General features: G+C 33.9%; 2 protein-coding genes across 2 annotated transcripts; both read left to right on the top strand.

Moving 5' to 3' along the window:
• Window positions 1–7,649: 7,649 nt before the first annotated feature.
• On the top strand, window positions 7,650–9,932 carry HT19 (putative hexose transporter). Its single transcript, XM_002268531.5, has 4 exons — window positions 7,650–7,836; window positions 8,098–8,417; window positions 8,679–9,305; window positions 9,411–9,932. The coding sequence occupies exons 1-4, from the start codon at window positions 7,719–7,721 to the stop codon at window positions 9,864–9,866; spliced, it is 1,521 nt and encodes a 506-aa protein (XP_002268567.2). The 5' UTR covers window positions 7,650–7,718; the 3' UTR covers window positions 9,867–9,932.
• Window positions 9,933–17,757: 7,825 nt separating this feature from the next.
• LOC100253388 (sugar transport protein 8) lies at window positions 17,758–20,145 on the top strand. The gene is made up of 4 exons (XM_002268575.5): window positions 17,758–17,959; window positions 18,221–18,540; window positions 18,802–19,428; window positions 19,534–20,145. The coding sequence occupies exons 1-4, from the start codon at window positions 17,842–17,844 to the stop codon at window positions 19,987–19,989; spliced, it is 1,521 nt and encodes a 506-aa protein (XP_002268611.2). The 5' UTR covers window positions 17,758–17,841; the 3' UTR covers window positions 19,990–20,145.
• The last annotated feature ends 377 nt before the right edge of the window (window positions 20,146–20,522 follow it).

The following is a 20,522-nucleotide window of genomic DNA, read 5'->3' on the forward strand; positions in this document are numbered from 1 at the left end:
TAAACCTCAATTGGTTGGGAGTCATCGATGGACCCCCATTACATGGACAAGTCAGAAAGAGTACCCCATAAAGCTGCCCTGAAAAAAAAAAAAAAAAAAAAAAAAAAAAAAAAAAAAAAAAAAAAAAGATGATGATGAAAGTGTGTTCTTTTCTTATTGATTTTGGTCAGTTTGCTAAAGTGTTGAAAAGAGATAGGTTGGGGGGAGAGACTAGTTTAGCATATTATTCTCGGAACCTAAAGAGCCAATACACATAGATTTTTGTGGAAGATTGAAGTTTAGTTCTTTGAAAGGGGAAATGATTTTAAAACTTCAGTTTGCATAATGCACTCCCTTGATTGACAGTGTTTAGCATAGGTGTTATGACTCTTGTTGAGATTTGGGTTTGTATTTCTTTAATGATTCATGTGAGAAGTAAATCATCATGCCAATTAAGAATTATTTTCCTTTAGCATGATGTTGTAAATTTTAGATTAGTTTGTTATTTATTTTCATTTTTCTCTCCTATATTGCTAAGGGACTAGCAATATGTCGGTTGGGGGAGTGATTACTACTCAAAAAGTGTTATTTGATAGCCTATAATTAATCCTTTTAAACACTTTTGAGTAGTAGTTTTGGCCTTTTAACTCAATTGGCATGTTAAGGACCCTTTAAAGCAATTTTGATCACTTTGTGTAAGTTTTGGTGTTTTTTTTAGTATTTTGATCACCAAAGCAAGTCAAGAATGAGGAGAGCTATGAGGAATCTTGGGCAAAGTTGAGAAGTCATTTGCCAGGAGTGAATCCGGATTGCAAGGAGAAAAAGCAAAGAGAATCTGCCATAAAGCCTATTCTTGATGACAGTCGTAGCAGCCACTTTTGGAGCACTTTCTGAAGTCCAAATGATGCATGCTATATACCATTTCAAATCTCAGGAAGTCAACAATCCAATGCTTCAAACGGTGTGCAATTCGGAGTTGAAACGAAGAAGTTGCAGCCATTACAAGCCAGTCACTCCGAGCTGAAGGAAGCATTTTGCAAAGTGTTGCGAAATCACCCTTTTGTTGCGAAGTGATTTCGCAGCACTTTTGTACAATAAGGTGTTTCTCCTTCTGACGATACACGAACCATGCCGCGAAAAGGGAGCTGGGAACCTCAAGGTGGAAGCCAACTTCGCAGCCCTGTGAAGATAGCTCGGTGTTGCGAAATAATTTCGCAGCCCTCTTGGGTGTCTGCGAAATCTCGCAGACACCATTTTTCTCCTGCGAAATGGTTCCTGAAGCCTTCCAAAAGTTGCTACCGACATTGGGAGATATTTTCCATTAGATTTTTGTTGTCTAAATCCCAAAATACTCCTTGTAAACCACCAATTACATGATTCCTTAGTTTTTAAGTTAGTAAAAAAACTAAATATCTTTGTAACAATTAGTTTTATATTGGTTTGATATATATACCTCTCGAGAGCCTGTTCTCAGGGAGGAGTTCCTTCTGTAACCGTTTGGGTAAGCAAGTAAAGCCTATTTTCTTTCTACTGCCTTACCTTCTCACTTTGTATTTTCATTTTATTTCTAAGTTATGAATTCTCTGAGGAGTTTTCCCCAGAGAATGAGTAACTAAACCTCCAATTCCTTGGAGCTAAGGTTGCCGGGGAAGGTTCCAAGTGCAAGAATGCAAAGCTCTATGGTTTTAGCTAGTAATGAAGAGGAAGTGAAATCCTTTAATGATTTCTATGTTTTTAGTTAACTTAAAACACCTTAGAGTCACCTGGGCCAACACTTGGTAAGGCAAGTGATTTCCAACCATGGAAATGCACTAGTTTACCCCTTGCGAGCCTCTGGTAGGTGACTTCAGGGTAGGATTTTCTAGAATAGCCAACACTTGATAAGCTTTTGGACTCCTAGGAGACATCCATTAGTTATCTCTTGCGAGCTTTTGACGGGTAATCCTAGGTTAAAGATCACCTTAAATGGCTAAGGCTTAGTGAGAGGCTTAAACCATTGCAAGTTGCATCAGTGAACGACCCTAGAGCCACTATACTATAGTAGCTTTTTCTTTGCTACCCTAGTGTATGGTGTTATAGGTAATAAATTTTGTTGATCACTTCCTCAATCAAGGAGCACCAGCTGAACACAAATCAGCTGAGACACCAATTGGGCATGAATCAACTAGCAACATTGTCATCGCCAAAAGTCACATTTCCTCCATCAAATTCAGTGAAATTAGTGAAGAATGATCTATTACCTGTCATATGACATGAACAACCACTATCAAAATACCATGAGTGTAACTCACTAGCTCTAAGTGCAGTGTGAACAACAAGGCAATTAAGCTCACTCTTTTTCACCCATATTTGTTTTACATTTGTGACTTTGGTCATTCCATTTGAAGTGCTTCCTTGGAAGCCACTATAATGAGGGACATTTGAATCTCTCATGAACACTCTCTTGCCTCCTTGTAACAACCTATTTCTCAAAGTGAATGATTCATTCATTAGGTTGGTCAACTTTCTTTGGAAACTCTCAAACATCCTAGCATAACATCTATCAATGGTGTGTCCCATTTTAGTGCAATGAGTGCAATGAAGTTTTAGTTTTGGAGGAATTTTCTTAGGGACCACTTCTTCACAAGACTTGATAAAAATTGTTTTACCACTACTTGGAGTGGTAGCTTCATCAACAAAACCTAAGCCTCTTTTATCAAATGATTTCCTCCCTAAATTGATCAAATCACTAAGTCTTTTAGAGCTAGGATGTGACTCTTCTTTCCTAAGACTCAACTCATTCTTAAACACTTGATTTTCACTCTTCAATTCATCACACATTTTCTTCATGTCAAAGTGTTCACCCTCAAGAAAGGCAATCTTATCTAGCAAAGATTTTTTCTCTCCCTTTAGAGTTTTAATCTCATTGATTAAACTCCTTTTAGAAGTCTTCCACTCAACTTGTTCCTGTTTAAGACTTAAGCACTCCTTGTACAAAGTCTCATATGCAGAGTCAAAACTCATCTCATCACCATTTGAGTCACTTGACTCACAAGACTCACTAAGTACCTCCTTTTTGAGTGGTTCATCAATGACACTTGCCATAAAGGCTGTGAAATTAGTGCATTCCTCATTGGCATTGGATTCTTTTTCACTAGATTGACATGATTCTGAGTCACTCCAAGTGACTTGCATGGCTTTCTTTCCTTTTTTCTTTGAGGGACATTCTGTGGCATAGTGTCCCTTTCCTCCACACTTGAAGCATTCAACCTCAAGGTCCTTTTTGACACTCTTGTCTTTATTTTTGTCTTTTACATTTGATTTTCCCATTGAATTATTCCATTTTCTAGCATCTTCATTGGACTTCTTCTTATATTTCCTGAACTTCATGTATTTTTTGAATTTTCTAGCAAATCTAGCAACCTCTCCATCCGACATTTTCTCATTACCCTCACCTTCGGAACCTAAGGACTCCTCTTTAATGGCATTCAAGGCAATGCCCTTTGATTTCCTAGGTGATCCAAGAGTCATTTCAAAGGTTTGGTGTGAACCCACAAGTTCATCCACTTTCAAGGAATCCACATCCTTAGACTCTTCAATGGCAGTGACTTTTGCTCTAAATCTCTCCGGAAGAGATCTTAGAATTTTTCTAACCACTTTGGAATTAGGGATGGGCTCACCTAGATTAAAACTAGAATTCACAATGTCCATCAGTTTTGCATAGAACTCTCCAAAGTTCTCATGATCCTCCATCCTAATTGTCTCAAACCTAGAGGTTAACATTTGAAGTTTGGACACTTTCACAGCATTAGTACCTTCATGAGTCACTTGGAGGATATCCCAAGCCTCCTTAGCCGAAGTACATGTGGCTATCCTACGAAATTCATCCGTGCTAATGGCATTAAAGATAGAATACATGGCTCTAGCATTGTTCTCACTAGCTTCATTGTCACCTCTATCCCATTCCAACTTAGGCTTGATAACATTAGTTGGTCTTCCTTCTCTATCCAACACCTTAGGTGGAGACCAACCAAATTCAACAGCATTCCAAACTTTTTCACTTTGCATTTTGAGAAAATATTGCATTCTCACTTTCCAATGAGAATAATTTTCGCCGGTTAAAAATGGTGGTCTCCCAATAGAAGCTCCCTCTTGATGAGGTTCCATGATTGAGATTCAAGGACCGAAAATGATTTTTCTTTTAAAAACCCGCTCTGATACCAATTGAAAATGTGAATCTCAATAATGAACTACACCTAGAGGGGGGTGAATAGGTGTTGTAGAACAATTTTAAAATTCTCCCAACAAAGATTACCTAACCTTAGTAAAACATCCACAAGCAACAATGTATGCATCAACACTCTCCCAACAATTTATAAATGCAAAACACATGCAAATGCTTCAACACTCCTAAAAAATAAAACAAAATATAGAGTGAGAGAAAGAGACAATGAACACAAGATTTTTAACGTGGAAAACCTCCGAAGAGATCAAAAACCACGGGCCTATCATCGATTGAAAACTCCACTATGAAGAATAAAAACTGAGTACAAGGTTTTACCTAGCTCAAGCCAACCAATCCTTCCCGGAATACTTGACTAGTACCTTCATTTTCAGCTTCTCCTTTTGGAGCACACTTGGAGTCCGCACCAAGCTCAATCTCGGCCTCTTCTTGAATCCACACAAGAAGAAAATGGGTTTTTGCACAACCCAAATAGAATGAGAGATTTAGATGTGAATGAAGGAATGAATCAACCCATTTATTACACAAGAAAATCCATTGAAAACAGTTTTGAAAACATTAAGAGAAATGGATTTTCTTTGCAATCAAAAACCCCAATTTAGGAAAGCAAAAATGAGAAATGAAGAACCCTTGGAGTGTGGCTGCTCTCCCCACGTTTTCAGCAGTCTCTCTTACCAGAAAATGAGAGAAGATTGGTTTTTAAAGTGTAAAAAGAAACCCTTAATCTAATGGCTAAGATTTGATCAAAAAAACATTAGTTGGATAGATCCACCCCTACACTTGGATCGATCCAGAAACAGAGGAATGAAAGCCTTGCACCAAAAACCATTTTTCCCAACTTTCTAACACATTTAAAGATTAAAAACCAGGTTAATTCACACCCAATCACTCCACACTCGACTACATACCTCAGCCTCTTAGCAAAGTCTTAGTCTTCAAAGTCAAGTAGTCCGAATAGGAATAGGAAAGCCGAGTTAGGGGACACTTAGGAATTTTGTCCGGAATTGCCAACCTAGCTAAACACTCACACCCATGATACCAAGTTTACGTGTTTGAGCTCAATCAGTAATTTTTTATTAGATCCTATCTAGTTTACTTGCTTTTGGAATTTTGGTTATTATTTTGATTGATCCCATGATATTTAATTTGTAGTTTGAGTTAAAAAAATAATTGTTTTGAATCGAATCTTATTTATTTGTTTTAACATTTTTTTATTCAATAATTCAAATAGAATATTTGTTTGAGTTGTAATCCTCTTAAAATTATCTAATTGGTTTTTTTGGATTGAGTAAAAATCATTTTTTCTTTTAATAAAAATAAATTTCCTTCCATCATCAATGAGGCTCCTTGATTCCAAATGAAAGGTAGCAAAAAAGGTGATCCAAGTTGATTTTCTCTTGTTCTCAAAACTATTTGAAGTTATAAATAAAAAAAATGTCTATTTTGTATCAATGTTTTGGATTTATTGATTCACATGGTTCCTTTTGCTTTCCTAAAATCATTTTTCAAAGGAATTTAGATCATTTAAAATCTTTTAAAGAAATCCATTCTAGGTTTTTAGGACCAAGATCTCACTTTCTTTTAAAAATATGCAACTTAGTTTTATCCAAGTTGTACTCTTTTTTCTTGGTTTTCCAAATTTTTTTTTTCTTAACATGTGTTTGAACTTGTGGTCCCAAGCTAATGAGAATACACAAGTTAAACTTATGGATATTGAATGGGGACTTGATGAAACCCTAACATAAAAGAATGTTTTCAAAACTCATCTTTGCTGTCACTTTTGCTATTTGTTGTAATCATAACCATTAATTTTTTTCTACAAATTATATACAAGATATATGTGATAATTGATGATTCTATGTACTCTGATAATTTTTGCTATGTTATTTAGACGCTAAGCATGCTAAGATTTATTTCTTTTATTATTTATTACTATAATTTTTATCTAATCCTTCATGTCTTATGGAAGCGCATTGTAAGTTATCAATGTTATTCAGGTACGCTTCTTACCTTCACATCTTAATTCCATAAATTATGTTTTGCTTTATGTATGATCATTATGTATTACTTTGAATGTAATTGTCAACATGTTTTGCATATATTTTTCTTATTGCTTGTTTCACTTGCCAGGTATGATTAAGAGACTAGGGTAAAATACAAGTTCCGTGTCTTATTTTTTTAACTAACCATTGATGTCTTTTGATAGCGCTTAAGTTGCGGTTCGAGTACTCATACTATCATTTCTTTATGATTGTGCTTTGAATTCTTGTTTGACATGATAGTAATAGTAGAATTTTGAAATCACCTTAACCCTCTAAGTATCCATGATCAACTTACTAATTGCCAGATTTCCCCAAACTAAGCTAGCAGAGACCTCGTTAAGGCTTACAGAGATGCTATCTCTTTGGCGGTACCTTCCTAATAGGTAACCTGATCCTCAGACCAAGACGTGGGTTTTTTGTAGACAAGTTTTCCAAAAATCAGGGGTCATTTTAGGGGTTTTTTCTTACTTGATTTTCTTTTTAAAAAATAAATCAAAGTAATTGGCGACTTCAAGTTTTTACAAAATTAAAATTTTTAACCTTAATCATAAGTAGGTCTCGCCAGTCTAGTGGGGACACTCATAGAAAATGTAGCTCCACAATTACACTCGCACGGATTTTGAAGAAGAGTTGAAGGCACACACATAGTTTGTAAATGAAAATTGATTATTGGAAGATGAATACAGTGGATAAAAAGGAGTCAATGGTCCTCGTTTTCTTGAAAAGCCTTTTCAATAATTTCAATTATGGTTTTTACGAGTGGGAAATTAGAACTAATCTTAGAAATTGCAAGTAACGTCATTGAATGGTTGTAGAAGATGTGAAGGTAAATGGTATTGGATAAGGTTGATGTTAATTTATGAAACATGGGTATATATTTTCGTCTGAAAGAAATGTGGATAAACATTTGAGACATTTATAAATCAGTTATTGCCTAACATAAAAATCTAAGTGACCAAAAACAAGAGATTTGGAGTTTTGAATGTCTAAATTTAGAAATGATGTTTCTCTAATTTTTATTTTTTTTTTACTTTATTGATTGAAAGATGTGTAGGATTTTGGTTGTAGAGGGGAAATTTCTTGAAGTAAAATAAGGGGACTTAAAATTAAAGCATCGACCCATCCAACCTAATATTTTCCACACTCCTTAATTAAATCGCCAACAACCTATTTAAAGAAAAACTACTTTGTAACTTTTATTTTGCCACATAAAGATCTTCAAAATCCTCTCTGGTCCCAACTCACAACTTTCGTGTCAGCATTACCTGTCTAATTTATCCAGAGAGTCTTTTAACAATTTTAGAAAAATCTCAAATTAGTGAAATGCTTGACTATAAAATTCACACTTCTGGATTTGTAATCTCGCTCATTCAATTTTCCCACTCTTTGTATCTCTTTACCGTGAGTTGAACTTCGTGTCTTTTGGTTTTTCCTTTTATGTTGTGTGATTGAGTTTATTATTGAAAAAGGCAAAGATGACAAAGATCGAAAAGGTTGGTAGCTTTGAATCGAAAATCACCGTATATGTGGTAGTTTGTTGGGTTCTAGCGGCCTGTGGAGGTCTGATGTTCGGCTACGACATCGGAATTTCAGGTGCAAAATGCTTGCATGTGTTATGTAATTCATTATTCCGATTTTATTTTATTTTTATGAGCTTTCTCTTGGTAATCTAAAGCGTGCCTTCGAAGATGATGGTATAATCCAATTCCAATCCTTGGACGTTTTTCAATTTGTCAGCATGATCCTACAATGAATAAGTCGTTCAAACCACTGGATCACAGTAGCGATTTTTAAATCATTGAAGACGTAATCCAGCAGCTTACGTTTAAATCATTGTTGTCATTGGTGTGGCAGGTGGAGTGACGGCCATGGATGACTTCCTCATCAAGTTCTTTCCGGCCGTTTATCAAAGAAAGCTTCGTGCGAAGGAAGACAACTACTGCAAGTATGACAATCAATACCTTCAGCTTTTCACATCTTCACTCTATCTTGCTGCTCTCATTTCCAGCTTTGCTGCCTCAAAGATGTGCTCCAAATTGGGTCGAAAGCCCACGATTTTCGTGGCATCTGCCTTTTTCTTGTGTGGCAGTCTCTTGAGCGCGGCCGCTCAACGAATTTGGATGATCATCCTTGCCAGGGTTCTTCTAGGTGTTGGGGTGGGCTTTGGCAATGAGGTATTAATGTTGCACCAGTTACAACAGTTTTTATCATCATCCTTCTCCTTGTCGCATTAAAATCATCAATTTTTCGCGCACTACTGCTTTAAATTGTCGTAACTTTCGAATCATAAATCGAAATTACGAACCGTTTTTTTGTTGGATTCACATCGTCGAGATTTTCGATCATCAAATGCTTGGCATTGCTTTGAAGGTATGAAACACCAGCGTGGACTGCTAATTATAACTAATTACATCAACATCTTGAAAATTTTATAGGCTGTTCCTCTATTTTTGTCGGAGATTGCACCAGTCCAGCATCGAGGAGCTGTAAACATTCTCTTCCAACTCTTCATTACAATAGGGATTTTGTTCGCAAATTTGGTAAACTATGGCGCGTCCAAGATTCATCCATGGGGATGGAGACTGTCTTTAGGCCTTGCATCCCTTCCGGCTGCCTTCCTATTTGTAGGCTCTGTGGTCATCATTGAAACACCGGCGAGCCTGGTCGAGCGTAATCAAGAATCTCAAGGGCTATCGACGCTTAAGAAGATAAGGGGAGTAGAAGATGTTGATGCGGAGTTTGAACATATTAAAATGGCTTGCGAGGCAGCACGAGAGGTCAAGGATCCATTCAAGACACTCATGAAGCGCTCTAGCATGCCCCCACTAATCATTGGCGTTATGATGCAAGTGTTTCAGCAGTTTACGGGGATCAATGCTATCATGTTTTATGCACCGGTTTTGTTTCAGACCGTCGGGTTTAAGAATGACGCATCTTTGTTGTCCTCTGTCATCACCGGACTTGTGAATGTTTTCAGCACGTTGGTCTCGATCTATGGTGTTGACAGGGTCGGGAGGAGGAAACTGCTTCTCCAAGCTTGCGTCCAGATGTTCATAAGCCAGGTGATGTATTGAATTGGCATAACCCTGCTTTTTCTTAACTTTTCCAAGTAGCCTGTTCACATATTGGTATTGACCGTGGATCATTTGCAATGCTATATGATGCAGACTGCAATTGGAGCAATCCTACTAGTTCACTTGAAAGGTTCGAACTCTCTGGACGAAGGACTAGCAGGGCTTGTGGTGGTGCTAGTGTGTTTGTTTGTTATGTCCTTTGCATGGTCATGGGGTCCTCTTGGTTGGTTGATACCCAGTGAAACTTTTCCTCTGGAGATAAGAACTTCCGGGTTTGCATGTGCAGTGAGCTCCAACATGCTCTTCACCTTCATCATTGCTCAGGCATTCTTGTCGATGATGTGCCACATGCGTGCCTTCATATTTTTCTTCTTTGCTGCTTGGATAGTGGCCATGGGGTTGTTCGTGTTATTCCTCTTGCCCGAGACGAAGAATGTGCCGATTGATGCCATGGTTGAGAGGGTGTGGAAGCAGCACCCGGTCTGGAAGAGATTCATGGATGATTATGATGGTAAAGAAGACGTAAAAAATGTTGGGATGATCATATGACGATTGCACAGAAAAATATTTTCTTTTTCGCCACAAATGTGGGAGGATCGACTACTCCAAATGAAAGTTTTTGTTCTCATGCATGGGTAGAGCCCTTTATCAATCTGAATGTAAATGATTGTATATACAGTGTTGGAACCATCACTACTACAAAAATAATGTATTGTGTCACTTTTTATGGTGTCACTTTTAAAATAATGATATCATATGGCTTAAAATCCATAAAGGTGAGACATCATATAAAAATTTTCAATTAGGATACATGATATTAATTTTAAGTTTATAGTGTTAGTTTTCGAAAAGTGATACCATATATAATAAAAAATTTAAAATATTATAACTTAATGGGCCCACTTTGAGAATAATGATATTATATAAAAAACTTATTGTTTCCATATACCCACAATCCAAAAAAATCTCGTTTCATAACCTTAATCATAATTTTCTTTTACCTCTTCTCATACTCATAGTTAACACAAAATTGTCTTTCCCTATTTCGTGGACTCTTAGGTAACCCAAAATCTCTTAAATCTATCATTTTCATTTTATTTTTTAGTAATTTCAAAATCTTTATTAGCACAATTGATTTATATTCATTTATTTGGTATATCTGTAATGTGGATTGTATAAATAATGTTTTTTTTTATTGTGTTGTAGGAAAGTAAAATTTAAGTTTAACATTCCACCGTATCTTTTGTTTCATAGTTAAGCCCATAAACCCCAAAATGAATGAAAATAAGATAAATGAATGATTTTTTTAATATCCTTTATACTTAGAATAAGGGATAAACATTTTACTGTATGAAATTTTCTTTTGATCTTATAAGAAATTTCCTTTAATGAAACTTTTTGTTTGTTTTCAATAAATATTATAGTATATTGTGATGAGGATATGTATAAGTGATATTTGAAAAATAATTTTTTAGAAAATTATTCATGATATTGTCATCTCTCACAAAAGGAAAAATAAAATAGTTTTCATATCATATTAGAGTTGGTTTGAAATGTTGGAATTAACAATGATAAATTAAATTTATTTTTTTATTTATTAATGTAAATGAATTGTTTTTTAAAATTTATATAGGAATGAAAAATTTTATAATCATAAAAATGATCAAATCTTATATTTTGATTTTTTTTTTTTTTAATTCTTTTACATGGTATTATGGTTAATATCTTATCTTGTTCTATTCATATTTTTTCTATTCTTAAATATGTTTTTTGTCTTTTGTTTTTACCTTCTTTCCTTATTGTTTTTATACACGTTGACCAAAATTTAGAGTAATTTGAGATTGATAATAAAATTTCCCTTTTAAGTTTAGAAAATTTCTATAAAATCCTTTTATTACATAAATTTTTTCAATTCCTTCCATAAAACTCTTCATTTTTTTTTTCTTTTTAAGAAGATGTTTTATAATTTTCTTTTCATTTTCTATGAAATTTCCTTTAATCAAACTGTTTGTTTATTTTCTAAGAATGTTATAGTATGTTGTGATGAAGATATTGGTTGGTCATATTTGGAAAATAATTTTTGAGAAAATTATTCTCAATATTGTTATCTCCCGCAAAAGGATTCTAAAAATATGTTTTATTTTTACCTTCTTTTCTTATTGTTTTTATATGCATTGACCAAATTTTGGAGTAATTTGAGATTGATGATAAAATTTTCCTTAAAAAATGTTAAGAGAAAAATTAGTATGAAAAAGAATTAAAGAATATTTCATAAAAATTATTGATTTTTCAGTCATAACTCCTATTTATTTTTTCTAATTAAAATAATTAATAAAAAATTTGGATATGAAAATATGTTCAAATAAAAATAATAAAAAATTAAAAACATCAAAGGAAAAGATATTCAATATTTTAAATTTTTTACTTGTATTATTCTTTAGATTAATAAATTATCAAACATCTTTTTCAAAAAAACAAAAAAGAAAAATGAAGAAAAGGAAGAGTTTTATGGAAGGGATTGGAAATTTTTTTATAATGAACGATTTTATGAAAATTTCCTAACCTTGAAAGGAAAATTTCATCATCAATCTCAAATTACTCCAAAGTTTGATCAATGCATATAAAAACAATAAGAAAAGAAGACAAAAATAAAAGTATTTTTAGAATCCTTTTGAGAGAGATGACAATATTGAGAATAATTTTCTCAAAAATTATTTTCCAAATATGATCAACCAATATCTTTATCACAACATACTATAATATTCTTAGAAAATAAACAAACAGTTTGATTAAAGGAAATTTCATAGAAAATCAAAAGAAAATTATAAAAACATCTTCTTCAAAAAAAAAAAAAAAAAAGTTTATGGAAGGAAAATTTATATAATAAAAGGATTTTATAGAAATTTTCTAACCTTGAAAGGGAAATTTCATCATCAATCTCAAATTACTCTAAATTTTGCTCAACACATATAAAAACAATAAAAACAAAGGTAAAAACAAAAAACAAAAAACAAAAAACATACTTTAAAAATAGAAAAAATATGAATAGAACAAGATGAGATATTAACCATAATACCATGTAAAAGAATTAAAAAAAAAATCAAAATATAAGATTTGATCATTTTTATAATTATAAAAATTATCATTCCTATTTAAATTTTTAAAATCAATTCATTTACATTAATAAATAAAAATAAAATTAATTTTTCATTGTTAATTCCAACATTCTAAACCAACTCCAACATTATATGGAAACTATTTCATTTTTACTTTTGTGGGAGATGACAATATTGAGAATAATTTTCTAAAGAATTATTTTTCAAATATCACCCATACATATCCTCATCACAATATACTATAATATTCCTAAAAATAAACATAAAGGCCCATTAAAGGAAATTTCTTATAAGATCAAAAGAAAATTTCATACTGTAAAATGTTTATCCCTCATTCTGAGTATGAAATATATTAAAAAAATCATTCATTTATCTTATTTTCATTCATTTTGGGGTTTATGAACTTAACAATGAAACGGAAGATATTGTGGAATGTTAAACCTAATTTTTACTTTCCTATAACTCAATAAAAAAAAACTATTTACACAATCCACATTACAGATATACCAAATCAATGAATGTAAATCGATTGTGCTAATAAAGATTTTGGTGTTAATAAAAAAAAATGAAAATAATAGATCTAAGAGATTTTGGGTTACCTGAGAATCCACGAAGTAGAGGAGAGCAATTGTGTGTTAACTATGAGTGTGAGAAGAGGTAGAAGAAAAATTATGGTTAGGGTTATGAAATGAGATTTGTTTTGGATTGTGGGTATGTGGAAACAATGAGTTTTTTTTTTATATACTATCATTATTCTCAAAGTGGGCCCATTAAGTTATAATATTTTAAAATTTTTATTTTATATGGTGTCACATTTCGAAAACTGACACTGTAAACTTAAAATTAATATCATCTATCCTAACTGAAAATTTTTACATGATGTGTCACCTTTATGAATTTTAAGTCATATGGTGTCATTATTTTAAAAGTGACACCATAAATTATTTTTGTAGTAGTGCAAGGGGTACAAATTTCAGAAAAATAATAACGCTTTTGCCCACTGTTTTTTTCACTTGTTTTTGGCCATTTGATTAAAACATAAAAAAGGACCTGATTTAGTAGTTTGTTTGCTTGCTCAGCACTTCTTAGGTTACTTTGTTTTCTATTTTCTGTTTTTGTTTTTCTCTCTCTATTCGTGGAGGCCATGGGGTCAGAATTTAAAATCCATTAGGGAGGACCATGTTATTGCATGGAGTTCGAGGAGACTTAGGGATGTTGGAGAATTTGAGATGGGAGAGGACATCTTTTGGTGAGCATTTTTTTGGAGACAAATAACATTGAGACTTTAGGGGAAAGGGGCTACCAAATAATGAAAGACACGACTTGAGGACTTTGGAGATTAAGATGACTCTCTAGATGATGGCATGGAAGGAAGAAAGGGAGGATCTTAAGGTTTTGACTAATGGCTACGTGGAGGTACTTGAGATGAGTACCAGATTATTGTTAGAAACTTCTAGCACACAACATTAGTAGCCACTTTTTCCACTTAGTGGAGAGCTTAATGAAGAAGAAAACTCATTGTTGAATTGCAGGTTGTTAATGGGGGCTTGAAAGGTTTAATTTAAATGCAAGTTTGTGGCCATGGAGATGAGATGAATTTGTGGCATTAACAATTCAAATATGGTGGCTGCATCATGGAGGATATATGATTGAATAAAGTGAATGCAATATGGAACTTTTGTGGCTGAAAATTTATGGAGAATTAAGTTTAAAGATTGCTGAATTTTATTGGCTGCAAGTAAGGAATTTCATGATGGAGGCACGACTATGGATGCAGAAAATATATATTTTTTTTTTATTCACTGAAAGTGGAGTTCCATTCTTCCAATTGTGCTTGCTGAATTTTTTATCGTTGTTAGTGGATTCTTGGAGGCAGAATTTCGGTCGAAAATTAAGGGGAAATTGTGGCTCCATAAATGAAGATTCTTGTGGATGAAAATTAAGAAAGTTGTGGTTGCATAATGGAGAATTCTTGTAATTGTTTAAAGTGGATATAATATGGGAAGTTTAATGGATGAAAGTGGCCGCCATCCAATGGTTCTCTGGTGGCTGAATTTTTTATTGCAAAATCAATAGAAATGCAGCCATGAATTGAGACTACAAGTGATGGCTGCATGCATGCGTCCATGATTCCATAGCTGAAAATTCAGTGTGGTTCAAGTGGAATTGTTGCTGCATGTGTGCGTGATTCCATGGCTGAAAGTTATTTATAATTCAAGAGGAAAAGTGGTTATATATGTGTATAATCTAGTTGTTGAAATTTAAAGTGAGTTAATCGATGCACATGGCTTGAGTTTGGCAACGTGAAGACAACATCAATTTCAAAAAAATTTGAGGTAAGTTTCAAAAGTTGTTAAATTTTAATTTTAGTTTTTAGATTCATCCTATTTGACTTATGTGTGGCTTTAGTATTTTATTTGATTAATTTATTTGATTCCATGTCATTATCATTGATTCCATGTTATTTTGTCCATATATTGAGTTTGTTCACGTTGATTCTTAATTGGTCCAATTTTAGATCATATTTTTTCTAGAGTTTACTAGTTTTAGTGAACTCTTGTTATTATATTCATATTTTTTTAAGCTTATTAACTTTAGTTTTGATTCATCATATTTAGTCTGTGTTTTTTTTTTTTTTTTTTTTTGATTAGTTTTGTTAAACTCATGTCAATATTTTCATGTTCTAAGTTCGTTTGGTTTTGGATCCATCGCATTTAGTTTGCATGTTTACTAGAATTTTAATTGATTAGTTTAGATGATCTCATGTTATGGCTTTCATGTTCCAGGCTTGTTAACTTTAATTTGCTATTTATCATATTTCAATTTACAGTTTTTTGGGTTTTCGTAAATTAATCTAATAGATCCCATGATACTAAGTTTATGTGTTCCTCTCTTAGTTTACTTGCTTTTGGAATTTTGGTTATTATTTTGATTGATCCCATGATATTTAATTTGTAGTTTGAGTTAAAAAAAATAATTGTTTTGAATCGAATCTTATTTATTTGTTTTAACATTTTCTTGATTCAATAATTCAAATAGAATATTTGTTTGAGTTGTAATCCTTTTAAAATTATCTAATTGGTTTTTTTGGATTGAGTAAAAATCATTTTTTCTTTTTGTAAAAATAAATTTCCTTCCATCATCAATGAGGCTCCTTGATTCCAAATAATTAAAAGGTAGCAAAAAAAGTGATCCAAGTTGATTTTCTCTTGTTCTCAAAACCATTTGAAGTTATAAATAAAAAAATGTCTATTTTGTATCAATGTTTTGGATTTATTGATTCACATGGTTCCTTTTGCTTTCCTAAAATCATTTTTCAAAGGAATTTAGATCATTTAAAAAACTTTAAAGAAATCCATTCTAGATTTTTAGGACAAAGATCTCACTTTCTTTTAAAAATATGCAACTTAGTTTTATCCAAGTTGCACTCTTTTTTCTTGGTTTTCCAAAAACTTTTTTTTTTCTTAACATATGTTTGAACTTGTGGTCCCAAGCTAATGAGAATACACAAGTTAAATTTATGGATATTGAATGGGGACTTGATGGAACCTCAACATAAAAGAATCTTTGCAAAACTCATCTTTACTGCTACTTTTGCTATTTGTTGTAATCATAACCATTAATTTTCTCTAGAAATTATGTACAAGATGTATGTGATAATTAATGATTCTATATACTCTGATCATTTTTGTTATGCTATTTAGACACCAAGCATGCTAGGATTTATTTCTTTTATTATTTATTACTATAATTTTTATCTAATCCTCCATGTCTTATGGAAACGCATTATAAGTTATCAATGTTATTCAGGTACACTTCTTACCTTCACATCTTAATTCCATAAATTATGTTTTGATTTATGTACGATCAGAGTAATTTTTTATTAGATCCTATGTCATTATCATTGATCCCATAAATTATGTTTTGCTTTATGTACGATCGTTATGTATTACTTTGAATGTGATTGTCAACATGTTTAACACATCTTTTTTTTTATTGTTTGTTTGACTTGCCATGTATGATTAAGAGACTAGGGTAAATTACATGTTTCGTATCTTATTTTTTTAACTAACCATTGATGTCTTATGATAGCGCTTAAGTTGCGTTTTTACTCATACTATTATTTCTTTATGATTGTGCTTTGAATTCTTGTTTGACATGATAGTGATAGTAGAATTTTGAAATCACCTTAGGCCATCTAAGTATCCATGATCAACTTACTAATTGCCAGATTTCCCCCAACTAAGCTAGAAGAGACCTCGTTAGGGCATACAGAGGTGCTACCTCTTTGAAGGTAACTTTTTAATAGGTAACTTTTTAATAGGTAACCTGATCTTCGGACCAAGACCTAGGTTTTTTAGAGACAAGTTTTCCAAAAATCAAGGGTGGGTTTTGTTCTTACTTGATTTCCTTTTTAAAAATAAATAAAAGTAAGTGATGACTTCAAGTTTTTACAAAAATAAAATTTTTAACCTTAATCATAAGCAGGTCTCGCCAGTCTAGTGGGGACGCTCATAGAAAATGCGGCAACGCAATTACACTTACACAGATTTTGATGAAGAGTTGAAGGCACATACATAGTTTGGAAATGAAAATTGATTATTGGAAGATGAATACGGTGGATAAAAAGGAGTCAATGGTCCTGGTTTTCTTGAAAAGCCTTTTCAATAATTTCAATTATGGTTTTTACGAGTGGGAAATTAGAACTAATCTTAGAAATTGCAAGTAATAGAATGGTTTTGTAGAAGATTTGAAGGTAAATGGTATTGGATAAGGTTGATGTTAATTTATGAAACATGGATATATATTTTGGTCTGAAAGAAATGTGGATAAACATTCGAGACATTTATAAATCAGTTATTGCCTAACATAAATATCTAAGTGGCCAAAAACAAGAGAATTGGAGTTTTGAATGTCTAAATTTGGAAAGGATGTTTCTCTAATTTATTTATTTATTTTTACTTCATTGATTGTAAGATGTGTAGGATTTTGGTTGTAGAGGGGAAATTTCTTGAAGTAAAATAAGGGGACTTAAAATTAAAGCATCAACCCATCCAACCTAATATTTTCCACACTCCTTAATTAAATCGCCAACAACCTACTTAAAGAAAAACTACTTTGTAACTTTTATTTTGCCACATAAAGATCTTCAAAATCCCCTCTGGTCCCAACTCACAACTTTCGTGTCGGCATTACCTGTCTAATTTATCCAGAGAGTCTTTTAACAATTTTAGAAAAATCTCAAATTAGTGAAATGCTTGACTATAAAATTCACACTTCTGGATTTGTAATCTCGCTCATTCAATTTTCCCACTCTCTTTGTATCTCTTTACCGTGAGTTGAACTTCGTGTCTTTTGGTTTTTCCTTTTATGTGGTGTGATTGAGTTTATTATTGAAAAAGGCAAAGATGACAAAGATCGAAAAGGTTGGTAGCTTTGAATCGAAAATCACCGTTTATGTGGTAGTTTGTTGGGTTCTAGCGGCCTGTGGAGGCCTGATGTTCGGCTACGACATCGGAATTTCAGGTGCAAAATGCTTGCATGTGTTAAGTAATTCATTATTCCGATTTTATTTTATTTTTATGAGCTTTCTCTTGGTAATCTAAGGCGTGCCCTTGAAGATGATGGTATAATCCAATTCCAATCCTTGGACGTTTTTCAAGTTGTCAGCATGATCCTACAATGAATGAGTCGTTCAAACCACTGGATGACAGTAGCGATTTTTAAATCATTGAAGATGTAATCCAGCAGCTTACGTTAAAATCATTGTTGTCATGGGTGTGGCAGGTGGAGTGACGGCCATGGATGACTTCCTCATCAAGTTCTTTCCGGCCGTTTATCAAAGAAAGCTTCGTGCGAAGGAAGACAACTACTGCAAGTATGACAATCAATACCTTCAGCTTTTCACATCTTCACTCTATCTTGCTGCTCTCGTTTCCAGCTTTGCTGCCTCAAAGATGTGCTCCAAATTGGGTCGAAAGCCCACGATTTTCGTGGCATCTGCCTTTTTCTTGTGTGGCAGTCTCTTGAGCGCGGCCGCTCAACGAATTTGGATGATCATCCTTGCCAGGGTTCTTCTAGGTGTTGGGGTGGGCTTTGGCAATGAGGTATGAATGTTGCACCAGTTACAACAGTTTTTATCATCATCTTTCTCCTTTTCGCATTAAAATCATCAATTTTTCGCGCACTACTGCTTTAAATTGTCGTAACTTTCGAATCATAAATCGAAATTACGAACCGTTTTTTTGTTGGATTCACATCGTCGAGATTTTCGATCATCAAATGCTAGGCATTGCTTTGAAGGTACGAAACACCAGCGTGGACTGCTAATTATAACTAATTACATCAACATCTTGAAAATTTTGTAGGCTGTTCCTCTATTTTTGTCGGAGATTGCACCAGTCCAGCATCGAGGAGCTGTAAACATTCTCTTCCAACTCTTCATTACAATAGGGATTTTGTTCGCAAATTTGGTAAACTATGGCGCGTCCAAGATTCATCCATGGGGATGGAGACTGTCTTTAGGCCTTGCATCCCTTCCGGCTGCCTTCCTATTTGTAGGCTCTGTGGTCATCATTGAAACACCGGCGAGCCTGGTCGAGCGTAATCAAGAATCTCAAGGGCTATCGACGCTTAAGAAGATAAGGGGAGTAGAAGATGTTGATGCGGAGTTTGAACAGATTAAAATGGCTTGCGAGGCAGCACGAGAGGTCAAGGATCCATTCAAGACACTCATGAAGCGCTCTAGCATGCCCCCACTAATCATTGGCGTTATGATGCAAGTGTTTCAGCAGTTTACGGGGATCAATGCTATCATGTTTTATGCACCGGTGTTGTTTCAGACCGTCGGGTTTAAGAATGACGCATCTTTGTTGTCCTCTGTCATCACCGGACTTGTGAATGTTTTCAGCACGTTGGTCTCGATCTATGGTGTTGACAGGGTCGGGAGGAGGAAACTGCTTCTCCAAGCTTGCGTCCAGATGTTCATAAGTCAGGTGATGTATTGAATTGGCATAACCCTGCTTTTTCTTAACTTTTCCAAGTAGCCTGTTCACATATTGGTATTGACCGTGGATCATTTGCAATGCTATATGATGCAGACTGCAATTGGAGCAATCCTACTAGTTCATTTGAAAGGTTCGAACTCTCTGGACGAAGGACTAGCAGGGCTTGTAGTGGTGCTAGTGTGTTTGTTTGTTATGTCCTTTGCATGGTCATGGGGTCCTCTTGGTTGGTTGATACCCAGCGAAACTTTTCCTCTGGAGATAAGAACTTCCGGGTTTGCATGTGCAGTGAGCTCCAACATGCTCTTCACCTTCATCATTGCTCAGGCATTCTTGTCGATGATGTGCCACATGCGTGCCTTCATATTTTTCTTCTTTGCTGCTTGGATTGTGGTCATGGGGTTGTTCGTGTTATTCCTCTTGCCTGAGACAAAGAATGTGCCAATTGATGCCATGGTTGAGAGGGTGTGGAAGCAGCACCCGGTCTGGAAGAGATTCATGGATGATTATGATGGTAAAGAAGGCGTAAAAAATGTTGGGATGATCATATGACGATGGGATCTGACTTGTGCCACTCTATTTGGCCTCTTTTTGAAGAAGAAAAAATAAAAACTTGTGTGCCGTAACAAGAGGAGATGCAAATCTTCGTGCACTTGGAATAATTTGTGGAGTTGCTCATGCCATCGGCTTGAGTTAAAATGCATTAACCATAACAGCATCCCCCTTAGCAATAATGTGTTTTGTTATGACAACTAAATGACATGAAGAACATTACTCAGCTTCATCTCCGAATTTTCAATCTTCTATTGGACATTCTAAAATAATCAAGAGAAATTGAAAAATAATGTCAAACCCTTTGACCCAAAATTAAAAATAGAAAGGAAAACAAAAAGGCAAAACCTTTTGTGTTCCTAATTCCGAAGCCCTTTTAAATTAGATTTAACAACAGTTTTTATCATCATCCTTCTCCTTTTTGCATCAAAATCATCAATTTTTCGTGCACTGCTGCTTTAAATTGTCATAACTTTCAAACCGTAAGTCAAAATTATGAACCCTTTTTTTTGGTTGGATTCATATGGTCGAGA

The sequence above is a fragment of the Vitis vinifera genome, chromosome 13 (genome assembly GCF_030704535.1).
Source record: "Vitis vinifera cultivar Pinot Noir 40024 chromosome 13, ASM3070453v1".
In the NCBI taxonomy this organism is placed as follows: Eukaryota; Viridiplantae; Streptophyta; class Magnoliopsida; order Vitales; family Vitaceae; genus Vitis; species Vitis vinifera.

Bases quoted from the DNA above. Each gene is read 5' to 3' on its own strand.
- HT19 (XM_002268531.5), top strand. From the start codon at position 7,719: ATGACAAAGATCGAAAAGGTTGGTAGCTTTGAATCGAAAATCACCGTA. The intron at 8,418-8,678 runs GTATTAATGTTG...AAAATTTTATAG, and splicing joins GGGTGGGCTTTGGCAATGAG to GCTGTTCCTCTATTTTTGTC. The intron at 9,306-9,410 runs GTGATGTATTGA...TATATGATGCAG, and splicing joins TCCAGATGTTCATAAGCCAG to ACTGCAATTGGAGCAATCCT.
- LOC100253388 (XM_002268575.5), top strand. From the start codon at position 17,842: ATGACAAAGATCGAAAAGGTTGGTAGCTTTGAATCGAAAATCACCGTT. The intron at 17,960-18,220 runs GTGCAAAATGCT...TGGGTGTGGCAG, and splicing joins CTACGACATCGGAATTTCAG to GTGGAGTGACGGCCATGGAT. The intron at 19,429-19,533 runs GTGATGTATTGA...TATATGATGCAG, and splicing joins TCCAGATGTTCATAAGTCAG to ACTGCAATTGGAGCAATCCT.